Below are 17,805 nucleotides of genomic sequence, written 5' to 3' on the forward strand. Positions count from 1 at the left end.
TACATATGATGACATCACCTGCTTCAGACTGTGCTTTTGTCCACACAGATTTTGTATAATATTTTATAAGATCCCGAAGAGAAGCAATTACACTTGCAAAGTTAGGAAGGCAGCATGATCAATAACTATTCATGGCTAAAATGACTTGATATCTGCAATTGTTCAGTAAGACTATTTGCTTTATTGTTTAGACTTTTGAAGGATATGAGATGACTCTTGTTTGAAAATACATGTCCAAAGACTTTTAAGTAGATTTTTAAAAAATTGATCTTGTCCCTGTTTGATATGGGAGCATTCTAGGATTTTTTTTAGTGCATCATCATGGTCTTGATGTCTTGTTCTGCACACACCTTACAGGATGGATTAGATGCAGCAGATACTACAATCTTTTGTAATGCATTGGCCAATGTGAGTCGAAAAGGTGGTTAGGTATGTGAATTCAGGGCCCATTTGGAATTGATGGAATTCTTGTTTAGGCCGTTTTGATAAACATCCAGCACTATTAAGGCAATGTACAATACAGCCCAGATGAGTGTAATATACGCTGCTCCGGATTGATTTCCTCTATGGGACACCACACACAGGTCTGAGCATGTATGATTAGGGTTACCATACGTCCAGGTTTTCCCAGACATGGCCTCTTTTTTGGTCCACCAATCTCTGTCCAGGCAGATTTTTCAAATAAGAAGAAATGTCCGGGCTTTTTCCTTGTGGATCTGATATTGCAACTCAGAAAGAGCCATCTCCATGCCCCGATTGGTCCCGCCCCTGCAACCTCAGCTGTCAGATCCTGGCTTGCCAAATAAGTGGAGCCACCGAGCATCTCTCCACCGGGCTAAATGCCCTGCCGTGGGGCCTCAGAGCCCAGCTAGGAGGGGTGATGGGGCCAGGGTGATGGTGACAGGGCCAGGCCCCCCACCCTAGGGAGGGGGATAGGCCTGCAAGGAGGTGCTGACTGAAGGCTGGTGCTGTGTCCCAGGCCTGCGCCAATCACCTTACCATTGTGACAAGGAGCATGACACTGCCACCACCTCAAAAGTGAAGATGCCGGCACCCCCCAATGCACCCTCCATCACCCCCAATACCCTTCCTGTACACACACCCTCCAGTGCCTCCCAAATATCACCCCTCCAGTACACACATCCCTCCAAATAGCCCTCCCAGTACACACACCCCTCCCGCACCCCCCAACTGTACCCCCCCTCCCGCTGGTGCAGCGTGCTCTGTTTAGGAACTTGAATGGTAACCCGGCTAGGTGTGAGCTGGGCGGATACCCAAACGGGATCACACACAGCACAGCTTCACAACGCAGACTCATACACACAGGGTGGGGACGCGGGGCCTGCGGGCACCAGGGGCGGGCGGGGCTGGGAGAGCTCCTGGGGAAGTTTACAGGCCTCATTCCCCCAGCTCTGCTCCCCGCCGCGCTCAGTCTCCAGGACGGGCGGCCTGAGTTCATGCAGGGGGTGCGAGGCAGCGCTGGGCCAGGGCCGGGCCGGGCCGGCGGCGGCTCCCAATAAAGTTGTTGTTGAGGCGGAGCCGGGCTGGCGCGTGGCCAGAGGCTGGGAGAGGATCGGGCAAGGCGGCATGATCGGCACCGTGCTCTGCTACCTGCTGCTGCCCGCGGCGCGGCTCCTCCGCGCCCTCCGAGGTAACAGCCCCTCTCCCCGGACCCCGCCCACGGCCCGCGCGGCGCCGCCCACGGCCCTGGCCCCGCCGTGCGGATTGCGGCAGGCTACTGCATGCGCCCAGAGGTGCAGCCCGGAGCACGGGCCCTGCGGACACTCCTGCAGCCCGCCCTGACCGGCGGGTCGTGGAGCAACTAGAGCACCTCGGGCCCGAGGTGACAGCCCCCGGGGGCGACCCCCCCTCAGCTCCTGGGCCGCAGGTGACAGGCCTCCCCTACCCCCCTGGGGTGACCCCCCCTCAGGTCTCGGGGTTTCAGGCCTCCCCTACCCCCTGCACCCCACCCCCCTCAGTGACCCCCCTCAGCTCCCAGGCCTGGGGTGAGAGGCCTCCCCTACTCCCCTGGGGCTCACCCACCTCAGCTCCTGGGATAACAGGCCTCCCCTCTCCCTGGGTGACCCCCCCTCAGCTCCCAGGCCTGACATGTCTTCTCAAGGGACACCCAGCTCTCACCAATGTATCCGGGAGAGACCAGCTCTCCCAGCTCTCACCGAGGAACTCTGGGTAGACCCAGGAGACCAACTTCCCCCAGGCCGGTTTGGATAGTCCCAGGCCTGATCGTTATTGTTTATATAGGCCTAGCAACAGTGCTAAAATTATGCGGGGAGGGGAAGTAGGGGGGCCCTGATGTCATGTATCTTGCTTTAATTTAAACAGTAGTGAGACTAAAGGGGGCCATTAAATGGAAGTGAGGTAGCCCCTAAAACTGGTAAGGGGCCCACTGCCCAGCCCCTCTGTAATTTAAGCACAGCTTAGCAGTGATCTAAGTGCTTTCACATCAGAAGACAAGGTCCCTGCCCTGAGGAGCTTGGGTTCTAGGCAGATGGAGGCAGGGCTGAGAGGCATCTGAAGCTGTGCTCTAGAGCTGGCTGACCAGTTACTCAATTTCTCTCTCTCTTTCTGTTTGTTTTAAAGGAGTAAAGATTCTCAGTCATCTAATTATATAGCTAATCAGAGGAGGGTTTAAAAGAAAGAGTGGAGGCTTGGTGAAGTGGTCAGGTGAGACCATCTCTAGGTCCTTCTCCCAGCACTGACCACTGTGTACAGAGGAGAGCAGCTCCTCCAGATCTCAGGAAACTCCAATTCTGATTGCTAAAAAAAACAGGCAGCAGTGTATCTACTGGAGAGACGGACTCCTCCAGGCTAGTGCTGACTACTAGCAATAGAGCTGAGGTCCCCAATCTGTGGGGCATGGGGGAACATTTGGGGGGCTGCACCTGGGGCTCGGGCCAGCTCCCACAAGGGGTGGGGAGAGAGTGCCACTCAGTTCCACTCCGCTCCTGGCTCTGGCTGCTGGCCCCATGCCTGGGGATCAGCTGCCAGCTCCGCACCCGGGGCTCCACTCTCTCAGCCCCACGTCTGGGAATCTACTCCCAGCTGCCGGTCCCATGACCGGGGTCCTGTCTGCCAGCCCTGCGTCTTGGGTTCCGCTCTTGGCCACAGTTGCTGATTGAGGCTCCGCTCCCGCCCCCAGGTGTGGCTCCAGCTCCAGCTCCAGCCCCCTTATGCGTGTCCGTGCCCTCCTCCCCCCCGACCCACAGCCTCGCTCCCAGCTCGGGAGTGATGGTGTGTGGACAGGTGTAAGAGGGGGGATGTGAGGTTAAAAGTTGGGAGACCACTGCAGTAGAACATTCTTCTTGGGGGAATGTACTTAAAGCAAACAATTTCGAGGAGAATGTCTTTAGAAAATTATTATATTTTAATTATTTTTTTCCTTTCACTTTATACATCCTCCCCCATCAAAATAAAATAAAATATAAAATAGGATGCATCCAAAGCTAAGTTCCTTGAGAATACTTAAAAATACATTTTTATAAGCACTTGTCTACATATGCAATTACTCTGAAATACCTAATCCATTCTAAATTCACATCCTACCTTATTTTGGAATAGCATTTATATGTAGATAAACTCTGATTTGTAGTTCCATTCATTTCTCTTAACCATTCTCACTCAATCTTCAATGAGCAATATCCAGGTTAAAGATAGACTAATAATGAAAAACACACACACACTCATCACCCTCTTAATTGTCACCTCTCTTCTAAAGATCAAGAGTCAAACTGTTTCAAAAGAAGGGTGGGAGGGGAGCAAGTTCTAAATGCCCTGCTAACACTTGTGTAATATGGGGACTTCAGTGCCTCCACTGAACATGATTGCAGCAGTATGACATAGGGTAAAGGTGGTCTTTTGGGTTGGAAGGTTTTAGCCATTTATGATTTTATAGGAAACTTATAGACAGGGCAGATCAGAGCACCTGTGTAATAGTCTTGTGTTGAGATACTTACTAATCAAGTGGCTGCCAAGTTCTTTTGATGAGTAAGTGGTCATTAAGCCCTCAATCCTGTTTTTGCCTCTTAAAATGGGATTTCAAGGTTTATCCTATTTACAGATCATGCAAAGGCTCCCAGTGTAGTCCTGAGCTAGGATTGGGGAATCAATATCATTACTTTAAAAAACTATTTCTATAGCACCTTTCATCCCAAAGTATCCCCAGGTGGTTCACAGATAGAACTTTATGTATCTACAGTAAAACCTCTCTGTAGCTTTCTGGGTGTTGCCAGTACTTCAGTGCTATGCTGATGCGCCAGTGTGCAAGCATGATGGCATATGAGGCTATCCTCCACTTCTGGGGGATTTGTGGGGAGCAGGGATCTTTTCTGGCCCCATCTTCCCTGTATAATGACTCCTCTGGCTATCTTAGTTACATGGTGCTTACATGGTGAGAGCTCCATTTATCCCTCTATGGCCAGAGGAGCAGGATGTGGGGATGGGATACTGCTGAAATACTGACAAATACTGGGTGGGGTTCCTCACAGCTTGAAGGGAAATCCCCCATCCCTCTGCTATTGCTTGGTACATAATGGTTGGTTTGTAAGCAAACTCTGGGAGAGATGGATGCCTCCTCTTTACTATCCATCTCTGGTAATACATATATAACTTGGTTTCTAAACAGGATTGCGGAAGGTATTCTAAGAGAGATGGGCTCTTCCAGATCCTCACAGCATGAATTAACATTCATAATGATCACTATGACCTGCTTAGCAGTGACTGTAATGATCTTTCTGTAATCAGACTTACATACTTGTTCATTATAATAATACTTAGTTCTTATTATTACTAGACATTCTAATGGTGTGCCTAGATACGACAGTGTTGAGCATATTAGAAATACTGATGTGGGGAATATGTCTCTCTGTGTCAGTGCTTTGCCTCTCAGACATACAAAATATTTTGACTTAGAAAATGCCAGTAAAAGCCTGTAGTGATATGCTGACTCTTGCATGCTGTTATCCAGAGTGACCCTCCATTACAGGGTGTACAGAGTGAGCAAGGAACAGGAGAAGAAAATGAATGATTTGCAGAGAACACAATATGCTCATCAGTAATGGGGATATGATTGCACAGAGATATTAGCAAAAACACATGCTTTTATCATCTTGAAGAGTATAAAGGGGAGATACTAGTGAAACTAGTATGTTCTTGTGTTGAGCGTGCACTGAAGTATTTGGCCCATTACAGATGTCAGTCACCCACTGGGTGAATATCATGGTCTTCCTATTCTCAGACCATGGTTTCTTTCATGGTAGTGTTTTCCCTAATGGGACTTTTCCATCTTTAACTTCTGTGTTTGTGCTTCCTGTGTTGGTCTCTCCACTCCTTTTCTTATATGCATTTGAAAAGACAATCCAATGTGGAATGGGTCTTCTATATTGAGTCTCTGCAATTATGGAAATTCCTGATATCTAAACATGCTGCCAGCTGAGGACCCCTTGTTCATTTCCTGAAAATTCACCCATTCCAAATGTCAGCTGCTAGAACTCCTTCCTGATATCTCTGCCCCATGTGGCTAAATGTGTCTGTGTTTGTATGGAACATAAGAACAGTTGTACCGGGTCAGACCAAAGGTCGATCTAGCCCAGTATCCTGTCTACTGACAGTGGCCAATGCCAGGTACCCCAGAGGGAGTGGACCTAACAGGCAATGATCAAGTGATCTCTCTCCTGCCATCCATCTCCATCCTCTGACAAACAGAGGCTAGGGACACCATTCCTTACCCATCCTGGCTAATAGCCATTAATGGACTTAACCACCATGAATTTATTGAGTTCTCTTTTAAACGCTGTTATAGTCCTAGCCTTCACAACCTCCTCAGGTGAGGAGATCCAGAAGTTACTGTGTGCTGTGTGAAGAAGAACTTCCTTTTATTTGTTTTAAAGCTGCTGCCTATTAATTTCATTTGGTGACCTCTAGTTCTTGTATTATGGGAATAAGTAAATAACTTTTCCTTATCCACTTTCTCCACATCACTCATGATTTTATTTACCTCTATCATATCCCCCCTTAGTCTCCTCTTTTCCAAGCTGAAGAGTCCTAGCCTCTTTAATCTCTCCTCATATGGGACCCGTTCCAAACCCCTAATCATTTTAGTTACCTTTTTCTGAACCTTTTCTAGTGCCAGTATATCTTTTTTGAGATGAGGAGACCACATCTGTATGCAGTATTCAAGATGTGGGCATACCATTGATTTATATAAGGGCAATAATATATTCTCAGTCTTATTCTTTATCCCCTTTTTAATGATTCCTAACATCCTGTTTGCTTTTTTGACTGCCTCTGCACACTGCGTGGACATCTTCAGAGAACTATCCACGATGACTCCAAGATCTTTTTCCTGACTTGTTGAAGCTAAATTAGCCACTATCATATTGTATGTATAGTTGGGGTTATTTTTGCCAATGTGCATTACTTTACATTTATCCACATTAAATTTCATTTGCCATTTTGTTGCCCAATTACTTAGTTTTGTGAGATCTTTTTGAAGTTCTTCACAGTCTGCTTTGGTCTTAACTATCTTGAGTAGTTTAGTATCATCTGCAAACTTTGCCACCTCACTGTTTACCCCTTTCTCCAGATCATTTATGAATAAGTTGAATAGGATTGGTCCGAGGACTGACCCTTGGGGAACACCACTAGTTACCCTTCTCCATTCTGAGACTTTACCATTCCTATCCTTTGTTCCCTGTCTTTTAACCAGTTCTCAATCCATGAAAGGACCTTCCCTTTTATCCCATGACAGCTTAATTTACGTAAGAGCCTTTGGTGAGGGACCTTTTCAAAGGCTTTCTGGAAATCTAAGTACACTATGTCCGCTGGATCCCCCTTATCCACATGTTTGTTGACCCCTTCAGAGAACTCTAATAGATTAGTAAGACACGATTTCCCTTTACAGAAACCATGTTGACTATTGCTCATCAGTTTGTTTTTCTATGTGCCTGACAATTTTATTCTTAACTATTGTTTCAACTAATTTGCCCGGTACCGACGTTAGACTTACCGGTCTGTAATTGCCGGGATCACCTCTAGAGCCCTTTTTAAATATTGATGTTACATTAGCTAACTTCCAGTCATTGGGTACAGAAGCCGATTTAAAGGACAGGTTACAAACCATAGTTAATAGTTCCACAACTTCACATTTGAGTTCTTTCAGAACTCTTGGGTGAATGCCATCTGGTCCTGGTGACTTGTTTATGTTAAGTTTATCAATTAATTCCAAAACCTCCTCTAGTGACATTTCAAACTATGACAGTTCCTCAGATTTGTCACCTACAAAAGCCGGCTCAGGTTTGGGAATCTCCCTAACATCCTCAGCCATGAAGACTGAAGCAAAGAATCCATTTAGTTTCTCCGCAATGACTTTATTGTCTTTAAGCGCTCCTTTTGTATCTCGATCATCAAGGGGCCCCACTAGTTGTTTAGCAGGCTTCCTGCTCCTGATGTACTTAAAAAACATTTTGTTATTACCTTTGGAGTTTTTGGCTAGCCGTTCTTCAAACTCCTCTTTGGCTTTTCTTATTACATTCTTGCACTTAATTTGGCAGTGTTTATGCTCCTTTCTATTTGCCTCACTAGGATTTGACTTCCACTTTTTAAAGGAAGTCTTTTTATCTCTCACTGATTCTTTTACATGGGTGTTAAGCCACCATGGCTCTTTTTTAGTTCTTTTACTGTGTTTCTTAATTTGGGGTATACATTGAAGTTGGGCCTCTATTATGGTGTCTTTAAAAAGCGCCCATGCAGCTTGCAGGGATTTCACTTTAGTTACTGTACTTTTTAACTTCTGTTTAACTAACCCCCTCATTGTTGCATAGTTCCCCTTTTTGAAATTAAATGCCACAGTGTTGGGCTGTTGAGATGTTCTTCCCACCACAGGGATGTTGAATGCTATTGTATTATGGTCACTATTTCCAAGCGGTCCTGTTATAGTTACCTCTTCGGCCAGCTCCTGCGCTCCACTCAGGACTAAATCTAGAGTTGCCTCTCCCCTTGGGGGTTCCCGTACCAGCTGCTCCATGAAGCAGAAGATGCCAAAGAAGGGCCAGTACGATAGCTTAGATTCTGCTCTGCTGACCACTTACTGCACTGTATAAATAATAATATAAAACCAGCCTAAATTTTACTGTCAGTTAAACCAGCACCACCTCACTGAAGTCAATGGCATTGTCCCGACATAACCAAAGTCAGAATATGGTCCAAGAGGCAGCCTTAATTACTCAGAACTATAACTATGCACCTTTTTTGAGAAGCTACTCCGTGCTGTTGATGCATTCAAATGGTTCTGTTGCACCAAATAGTAACTGATTTCTCTAGCCTAAATGAACGAATAAGTGAAGAGAGCCATAGATTTTAACCATAGTTTTGTATTGAATTTTTGACAGATGCTTTCTTTACGTGTCGAAAGAACGTGCTTCTGGCGAAGAGCCCGACCGCCCAGGTAGGGGGCATCTCTTCTGTGCCCAGCAGGAGGTCAGTCCCAGAAGAGGAGGAAGCCCTGCTGCAGCAGCAGCTGGAGGAGGAAGCTGGTGGGCTACACAGCTGTGAGAGTGCTCTAGCAGTGGGGAAGGTGTCAGCCACACTGACTAGTGACTGGCTGGAAGGCTCGGAATTATTGATGACCGGCCTCAGCAATCTGAATGTGGCATCAGAGATCACATGGTGCAGTGATCAGCAACATGATGAGCTACATACCTTAATGTCTCTAGGACCAAAGGAACATGTTGTAGTCACACTGGCAAAATTACCAGAAGAGGAAAGCGTGGCTACGGTGGGCATTGCAGCATGGTCAGCTGTAAGGACGCAGACCGATCACCAGATTAGTGGCTGCACCCCTTCAGCCCTGGAAAGGGAGGATGAAGATACTGCTGTGCTGGGCTGGAGCTTAGCGCATGACACAGAGATAGTGCCAGAGGAGGTCACAGCCTGGCCTGTTTATGATACAGGACAATTCCAGCCTTTTCCAGCAGAGAGTTCTTACCATGGTCAGTAGTAATACAGCCTTGTTTGATTCTGAGTGTGTGGTGCTAAATTGAGATGAGGTAGTGTAACAAAAGTTTCTGATCTCCCTGCATGTGGATGCTAAATCCTGGGTGAGCTTAGTATGTCTGCACTTGCTGGCTGTTAGGCATAGGCTACATCTTTCCATGCCAGGATGATTGCATCTGGTAATGAAAATGATAAAAGTAATCTTTCCTGATGGAAAGGCCAAGGCTTCTGGCATTATTGGGCTGGCTTGTGTTGCTAATCACAATTCCTGTGAAGTTAACATAGGTGCCCACTTCATACTAGAGATGGCCTCCAAAGAATGGTTGAGTTTTTCCAAAACATTTTCTCCCACTAGGACCGACCTTGCCATTCCATCCCTGTGACAGCTATTCACGTTTAATCAAAGAAAATCCAAGGGCCCATTTAGAATTCAAGATGCCCAGATTCAGGGAACAAGAGAACAGCTAATCCCTATGTCCCAGCTAACAGGAGCATTCCAGGAAATAGGACAGGGAAGGCTACCCAGGATACATCTGACTTGTCTTCCTCTCTCTTATAGAGATTTTATGGAGGGACTGGGAGGATCTCTGTATCCAACTTGCTGTTCCAGAGCTGGGCTCAGAGAATGGGCCTCTGTTTGAATTCCGAGTCATGTCTTACAACATTCTGGCCCAGGATCTGGTGGAGCAGAGCCCTGATCTCTACCTGCATTGCCAACCAGATATCCTGGACTGGAGCTATCGTCTCCCAAACCTCTTGCAGGAGATCCAGCACTGGGACCCTGATGTGAGTACTACCCAGGCCCTTTCATGTCAACTATCACCAGAGTTTTTGGGGTTTGAAGCCAGTGCCTCTGGGGTTATTAGGGTCCTTGGTTATGTGCTCACTGGCTCCTATAACATAACTAGGATCTATTCTTTGATTGGAGGGGCTCAACTTTTCCTAATAGAAGTAGGAGCAGGACAGCCTGCTGCAGTCCTTGGGGAGGAGGCAGAGCCTATAGAGCAATCTGGAACAAGCCCAGAGATGAGGCCTACATGGGGATGGACTTCCTGTTCCTTGCTTACTTCTGTATTCCTTAGGGTAGGTCCATACTTACCGCGTGGGTCGACGCGGTGAGTTCGACTTCTCGGAGTTCGAACTATCGCGTCTAATCAAGACACGATAGTTCGAGCTCCCCACGCGCTCCGGTCGACTCTGGAACTCCACCACCGTGAACGGCGGTGGCGGAGTCGACCTTGGAGCCGCGGACTTCGATCCCGCGGCGTCAGGACGGGTAAGTCAGTCGAACTAAGCTGAAGTCGCGTACCTTAGTTCGACCTCCCCCCCCCCTGTAGTGTAGACCAGACCTTAGACTAGCTTAGCATGCTGAGGAAGAAGTGTGCTCACCACTAAGGACGAGAAGTGAATTTTATTTCACTCTTGCTTTCCCACTGGGTAACTGAAGGAGAAGTATGCGCTTCAGAAGTCATAGAGCATGCTCTGTCTCAGTGGTTCTTAACCAAGGGTATGTATACCCCTGGTGGTAGCAGAGGACTTCCAGGGGGTACATTAACTCATCTAGATATTTTCCTAGTTTTACAACAGGCTACATAAAAAGCACTAGCAAAGTCAGTACAAACTAAAATTTCACAGACAGTGATTTGTTTATATTGCTCTGTATACTATACACTGAAATGTAAGTACAATATTTATATTCTAATTGATTTATTTTATAATTATATGGTAAAAATGAGAAAGTCAGCAATTTTTTAGTAATAGTGTGCTATAACACTTTTTTGCATTTTTTATGACTGATTTTGTAAGCAAGTAGTTTTTAAGTGACGTGAAACTTGGGGTATGCAAGACAAATCAGACTCCTGAAAGGGGTACAGTCGTCTGGCTCTCAACCTTTCCAGTGCTCTAGCTGGAGGAAAAGTTGCTTAGATAGCATTTCTCGGTGAAGGAGTTAAGTGTGGGAAACTGTTTTTCCCTCTCTTCTCTCACTGTCCAAACTCTTCTCCCCCCCCCCCCCCCAAAAGCCAAACAGTGGTGGAGTGAGCTAGATCTCTGCCTTCCTTGCAGGTTCTGTGTCTCCAGGAAGTGCAGGAGAATCACTACTGGGAACAGCTGGAGCCAACATTCAGGATGATGGGTATGTCCCTCTCTTTTCTACAGGTTTGGTTGAGACTTACTGAGAAAACTCCATGTCAATATCTCCAGAGCTATACTTCTGTTTACAGAAGTAGTCCCCACCCCAGTTTTTTTTGGCCACATTTCTGAAGCTATCCGCACCTCTTCAATTGTTGTCCTGTTCCTGTTGTGACAGATTCTTCCCCAGATTGGCAGATGAAAGCAACAAAACTCATCAGGGGCCTGGTTTATATAGAGAGAACAAAAGACACTTGATGGTACATGATGGCTAACAGGACAGTGCTGCCTACAAGGGCATGAGCCAGAGGAAGAGAGATTGATTAGAGCATCCCTGAGGGCATAACTAGAAGTATGGGCTGAAAACGAGCAAGAGGAAAATTCAAACTGGGTATTAGGAAAATCTTCCTGCCAGTGAGGTCTGCTGGACTACAGAACAGTCTACCAAGGGGAGTAGTGGGAGGTTGTGCTATTTAAACCCTGCAAAACAGATTTCCTATGTTTTTCTACATCTCACTAAAGAGGAGCCGAGGCTTCTGGTCATTTGGGCTGTCCTGATGGGTGGTGGTTTCTTTTCAGGCTTTGTGTGCTTATACAAACGGAGAACAGGAAAAAAGACAGATGGCTGCGCAGTTTGCTACAAGCACAACAGGTTCCAGCTGATCAGTGCCAGCCCTGTAGAATACTTCCGGCCTGGCCTGGACATCCTAAACAGAGACAATGTGGGTCTGGTGCTGCTGCTGCAACCTCTACTCCCAGAGGGTGTAGGACAGAAAGCAACAAGCCCCCTGTGTGTGGCTAACACTCATGTGCTGTATAATCCCCGCCGAGGAGATATCAAACTTGTACAGATGGCCTTGCTCCTAGCAGAGGTTGACAAGGTTGCGAAAACCGTTGATGGCAGCTACTATCCTGTCATCTTGTGTGGAGACTTGAATGCTGTGCCTGATTCTCCATTGTACAAGTTCATCCGGAATGGTCAGCTCTCTTACCATGGGATGCCAGCCTGGAAGGTAGGTGTAGATGGGGAATGGCATGGAGCAGCTCTTTGAATTGCAGGGAGTGGAGTATTTATGTAGTTGTGTTTCTGATCACTATTATAAGGCTACTTCCTCATATAAAGAATGAGCCCCACTCAGCATCAAATTCATAGACATACAGTAAATCGTGTTCTGTGTTCCTAACAACAGTGGAGGTTACTGAAGCAGAGAGAATTATTAAAATCTTGTTTCTTTTTCACCACTGATGTTGCTTGTTTGTGGTGTTAGCTCAGATGGTGAAATTGGACTGGTCAGTTCCTCATTCTCCTTCACTCATCCATTGCTGTTGTACTTGGGTGATAGTAACTGTAGGGGGAGGTGCAAATCCATATTCATGGAAATATTATCTAAATGTTGGGCCTAAAGCTAGTTCTGTTCCTGAAATATACACCCATGCAAGCACTGCTCCTTTACACATACTCTCTGTGGCTGTGCACCCAAACACACGTACCAAGCTTGCTCTCAAGCATTGGCTTTCAAAATGGTTTGAACGAAATATTTCAAATAGATTTTTTTTTCCTCTTCTCCCCCCCCCCCCCTCTTTTTTACTACATGTTCCCCAGCTAGTAGTTGCATCACAGATTTACATGATACTTATTCTGTGCAAGTGGTTTTGCTGGGGCTTGGTTCTGTGTGGGTGCTGTGTATTCTCTCTGAGTGTGTTGTGCCTGTGCATGTTGCTGGCCTTGCTTTAACCATTTCCTCCTGGTGCTTTGTTCCCCTGACCTCTACACTGCTGCCTTTATGCAGGTTTCTGGACAGGAAGACTTCTCCCAACAGCTGCACCAGTGGAAGCTGCAGACCCCACTCTGGCACAGCAGTCTGGGTATAACGGACAACTGTCAATATGTCTCTCTTTGCCAGACAAAGAAATCAGGTGAGCTGTGGTGTGTATGTGGGCTCAACAAAGATGATTATTGTGTGGGTCTTGCTCCCTCTCATTGATTTGCAGTCTCCACTCTTGGCAGGACATTGGCACAACCTCCAGGGCTGAACTGGGGAATGTGCTGCACCAGGCACTCTCCTTGACAAGGATTCTCTCCTCTCAGAGTACCTGATTTGAACTGTATCACTTGTATGCCCCACAGCTCATCTCAGCCTGGGTTTCTGCCATCTTCCTGCACTTGCTGGAAGCTGAATGTCCCACAGTACTTCACATATCGTAGTCATATTTGGGGTAAGCTTGAAGGGCCTCGTCTTTTTCTTCGAAGCGCTGTGTGGTGTAGAGCCCACGTAGGCTCTCACTCTGCTTTCCAGAGATGCTTCAGCATATGAAACCCAGGCCAGGGTGTTCTTGGTGGAAGCTCAGTGGATATGGATTCAACCTGATTTCTAGGGAGTTCATATCTCTTTTCCCCCCTTCAAGCACAGGTTTCCTCAGACATCTGTGTCATAAATACCCCAAATGCCTTGCTTAGAAATTGACTGGTATTTTGCCACTGTAGACCATTTTTTGGGACGGGGAAGCGCTTAATTTGTGGAACCCCCAGATACCAGAGTGATGGATGCATCAGCTATAGGTATTAGAGTAGCTGGGCTGCAGTCTAGACTGTCTCTTCCTCTTCTATCACCATGTCTATTCTATATTCAGGTTCTTATATTGTGCCCATCATTCATGTACTCTGGTAGTATTTTTGGCAAGGAAACCTAGAGAGCTGACTTCTTGGTTATTTCCTTCCTTTGAACTGGTTCTGTTCTGCAGACAGACGAAAGTACAGCCGGGACTTCCTGCTTCAGTTCCGTTTCTGTGATGCTGCCTGTGAACGACCTGCACATCTGATTCTGTGGAAGGGTGTGACAGATGTTAAACCAGGTACTGGAGCAAGTTCTCCCTACTTCAACATCTTTTCTGCAGGCATGAGCTGCCTTTGGCAAGACTTGAAGCCAACAAGTGGAGACTAGTCTTGGCTTGTTACTGGCTGGATGAGTCCCAGAAAAGGCAAAGATTGGGGAAGGTGGGAGCCCATCATTGCATCATACTCCCGTGGGCACAAGTGGATTCCATAAGGGCTCAGCAGCAGCTCTCAGCTACTGACCTGCTCCTTATATAGCAAGTCTTGATTTGCTGATTTATGTGTTTTACCCCCTGTGTGGAGGAATGGAAGAGAGGGTTCAGTCTATTTTCTGTCTTCCCTTTGTTTTGGAGAGGGGCAGGTATTTTTCCATTCCTTCTGTGTTTCCAGCTCTACTGGAAGAAATCCATGGTGGCACCTGAGCTGCCTCAGTGCTAATGTGGGTTGGCATCAGTGGGTGACCACAAGCTGGCATTAGATCTGCTACTAGAGAAGCAGAAGCTCGCCTCATCTCTGGGCCTTTTGACATATTTGGTTCTGTTCTCCTCATTCCCCACCTCCTCTGGGCTGGCAACCCATTTCATGATCCCAGTGCTGACTATCTGCATTTCTCTGACAGTAGAGGTTGTAGTACAGGGCCACAGGGATCAGCCTCTGGGCAGTGGTAATGTCCACAGCTCTAGGCACAGGAGCTGATTGACCTGGATAAGTTGGTTACACTGTGCCAGAATTGGCCCACTGACTTTTTTGGGGGAGGGAGGTAGGGGGTTAGTCTTTGTTTTTGGCCTGGTATCAACTTGTTGTTCTTTCAGCACCACTGTACCTAGGCCTCCTGTCTGAGACCAGGACAGTTTGCATTCAGCTTTGGAACCTTGCCCTGACTTCCCAGCATGTACTGTCACTCCTAAAGGTGCCTATCCAGGCGGCCATGTTTAGGATAAGGAGGGACTCTTGGGCTGGAATAAGAGACCTTCCTGGGAGGAACTTTCAAACTCAAAATGAACAAACTGCTCCAGGCCCAGTGGCATGTCAAATTGGAATCTCTCTGCTCCTTTTAGACCGCCCTGCACATTGGCCCAAGCATCTCACCATAGTGAATGATCCTGATCCAGAGCTCTTCTTCCCAAGGTAACCTGGAGGGAGGGAGACTTCAGCTGGGCCCTGTAAAGCTAGTGGCACCCCCTCCTTGGAGTAGCCATAGTGGGGTGCTTGGAAAATGGGCACAGGAAGCTAAATTAATGTCAAGGTTTAAATAATTCCATGGTCCTTTCTCCCAGACTAGAAAAAGAACACACCAGGGATGGGAAAGAATCAGAAAAATCTGTCTACAGCTGGCCAGATCCATACCAGGCTGCACTAGGGTTGGTGCTGCAGGTCAGGAATGCAGTGCGTTGGCAGAACTGTATGTTGGTGATGAGGGGAGCCCCTGTCCACTCAGCGTCTTAGTAGAATTGGTATTAATAGTCCCTCACTTATATGAGCATTAAAATATATTGAAAAATATGTGTAGAAATAGTCTACAAACAGCTGCATTAGGAAGGTGGCTTAGTTTGCTTAGATTCCAGCACTGAGCTTTGCATCCCCTCTCCCATGTGAGGGAATGGGGGAGCTGTTTCTTCTCTGCAGGTCTCCAGGTGTTATCCGGCATGGCCTTAATCTGACCTCTGCCTATAGCCACTTCTTGCCCCAGAGAGGTCGCCCTGAGGTCACAACCATGCCCATGGGCCTTGGAGCTACAGTTGATTATATCTTCTACTCGGCAGAGCCCATTGAGAATGGGAACGAAAGGGGTGAGTGTGGCAACATGGGGCCTCCTGAGAGCTTATCCCCACCATACTAGGAGGGAGCTGTGTGGTACAGCAAAATGGAGCTCATCATGGTGGGCAATGTGTCTCCACCATGGCAGGAGTGGGCCGCTGGGTGTGGCAGCATGCAATTTCCAGGGATCTGTGCCCAGTAGGGGCTGAGTGATGTACTGTGGGGAAATGCTGTCCTCCCCAGCTGGGGTGACGATCTCTATTTCATGCTATTGAAGAGATACAATAGTTCTGCCTGACCTGGCCATAGTTTTTAAGGCAAAATCAAAGTCGAATGGAATGTTACTTTCTTGTTGCCCAACACTTTGCTGTGAGTTCACCTAGCATATGCTCTGGAACAGCCCCACCAGGCGGTTGGCATTGAGATCTGGGCTCCTCTGGCCTTGTAGTTTGTATCCTTCGAGGCAGCATAGTCCATCTGTAGGAGGCACCTCACTTCACCTCCCAGTGATACCCCGTGCAAGAGTCACACTGTTTGAAGAAGGAATTGAGTTGATGAGGTTCTACAAGTAACTGCATCAGCTCCCACTCCCTCTGAGGCCCAGATCAGCTCAGCGGCTCTTTGGGGATGGGTGGGAGTAGAGTGCGAAGAGTCTCCACAAGTCAAATTTTGTTTCCCCTGAGCCAATGGCTCATTGGGCTGACATGGTTAAGGCACACCAGTTTCATAGCCAATGGTACACAAGTCTATTCATGTAGAAGCCCAAATTCACCTTGGGGAATTTGAGTGCAACTAGCAAGAGCTTCCCTATGAGCAGCTGCATGATGACTGCAGTGTGTGTTTGCAGCTCCTGTGTGTGCCAGAGCATGAATTCATATATCAGTAGCAGTCTAGGGTGCTTGTTGCTATAGTATCCAGGCATGAAGAGGGACATGTTGTTTTGTATAGAGTATCTGTGTGGACACACCCTTGCTTCCCTGACTGCAGCATATCCTAGCTGCCCTGTGTCTGTGCAAGAGTTTGAGCATGAAGCCCCAGTCTCCATCTGACATGTCCTTCCTGTTCCCTTGCCAGGTCGCAGGCTATATCGAGATGGAGCTCTGAAGCTGCTTGGCCGCCTCTCCCTGCTCTCCGAAGATGTCCTGTGGTTGGCAAATGGCTTACCCAATCCCTTTTGCTCATCTGATCACCTCTGCCTACTGGCTAGCTTTGGCTTGGAGATCTCCAGTGCCTGAGAGATGGGGATCATGTGGGTTGAGCTGGACTGAATGCAGAATACAGAAATTGTGCATTCAGAGCCTCAGTTGGCTCACAGGAAACTTCCTTTCCATTTCCCCTGCACCCCCCATGTAACAGGAGCATGAGGGGCCCAGAGAGGTTGAGACCTTCCCTGCATTGCTACTCCATGGGACTCCATTACTGGCTGATGCCCAGTTGTTCTCTGGCTGCACTATCTCTTAAAGGGACCTGGGAAATTAACTTCCTTACCTATTTGGTTCTGCTACATCTGGCAGACATTGTAGCTGTGATGGTCTTACACTGCAGGAATCAACATGACTTCCGCTTATTTACTTGTCTCTGTGTGTCGCTCCTCAGTGATCTGGGAAAGAGCAGGTGCAGTTTTGCGACTCCTATGGGCTTTTTTTTTTTTAGTTGGCTGCTTGCTGCCAAACAGCAGGCGGTGCTCCCAATCATCATCTGCCACACCAAAATGGTGATTCTTTTTAATTTCCCAGCAACGGTGTATGGAATGCATTCCCTTTGGATTCACCCAACCATCCGTTGTGCCACCTGTAACTTAAGACAGGACTGGGCTTGATGATTGCTTGGAAATGGAATTGAAGTAGCCTTTACCTAGGGATACCTAAAGAGAGTTTCTGTCTCATTCACCCAGGTCTGCACCCAGCACACACATCAGCAGAGTGAGAGTTTGAAGTTTCAGTAACTTTCTGTAGGGAGCTTTCTATTGTTATGAGACCAATGTACCAATAAGGTCTGACACAAGGATCAGCATGATATGGAGGTACTGGTTCTTCAGAACCATCATAGAAAGCCCTGGAATTGCCACAGCAGAA

At 47.3% G+C, this 17,805-nt stretch overlaps 1 protein-coding gene across 13 annotated transcripts in view; it reads left to right on the forward strand.

Annotated features, from left to right (window-relative positions):
* Positions 1 to 17,306, forward strand: part of ANGEL1 (angel homolog 1) — a 351,420-nt gene extending 334,114 nt beyond the window's left edge. For 4 of the 13 annotated variants that reach the window (XM_045012135.1, XM_045012134.1, XM_045012138.1 and 1 more), the window contains 9 exons: positions 8,406 to 9,005; positions 9,569 to 9,795; positions 11,074 to 11,143; positions 11,719 to 12,152; positions 12,930 to 13,056; positions 13,882 to 13,992; positions 15,031 to 15,100; positions 15,599 to 15,762; positions 16,805 to 17,306. In XM_045012135.1, coding sequence (XP_044868070.1) covers positions 8,406 to 9,005; positions 9,569 to 9,795; positions 11,074 to 11,143; positions 11,719 to 12,152; positions 12,930 to 13,056; positions 13,882 to 13,992; positions 15,031 to 15,100; positions 15,599 to 15,762; positions 16,805 to 16,965 — 1,964 coding nt within the window. In that variant the 3' untranslated portion in view covers positions 16,966 to 17,306. Of the gene's footprint in view, positions 1 to 1,402; positions 1,652 to 1,723; positions 1,889 to 4,441; positions 4,654 to 8,405; positions 9,006 to 9,568; positions 9,796 to 11,073; positions 11,144 to 11,718; positions 12,153 to 12,929; positions 13,057 to 13,881; positions 13,993 to 15,030; positions 15,101 to 15,249; positions 15,763 to 16,804 lie in introns of those variants that run through there. The other 9 variants (XM_045012147.1, XM_045012144.1, XM_045012142.1 and 6 more) reach the window with 9 other exon arrangements.
* The last annotated feature ends 499 nt before the right edge of the window (positions 17,307 to 17,805 follow it).

Source organism: Mauremys mutica, chromosome 4 (assembly GCF_020497125.1).
Source record: "Mauremys mutica isolate MM-2020 ecotype Southern chromosome 4, ASM2049712v1, whole genome shotgun sequence".
In the NCBI taxonomy this organism is placed as follows: domain Eukaryota; kingdom Metazoa; phylum Chordata; order Testudines; family Geoemydidae; genus Mauremys; species Mauremys mutica.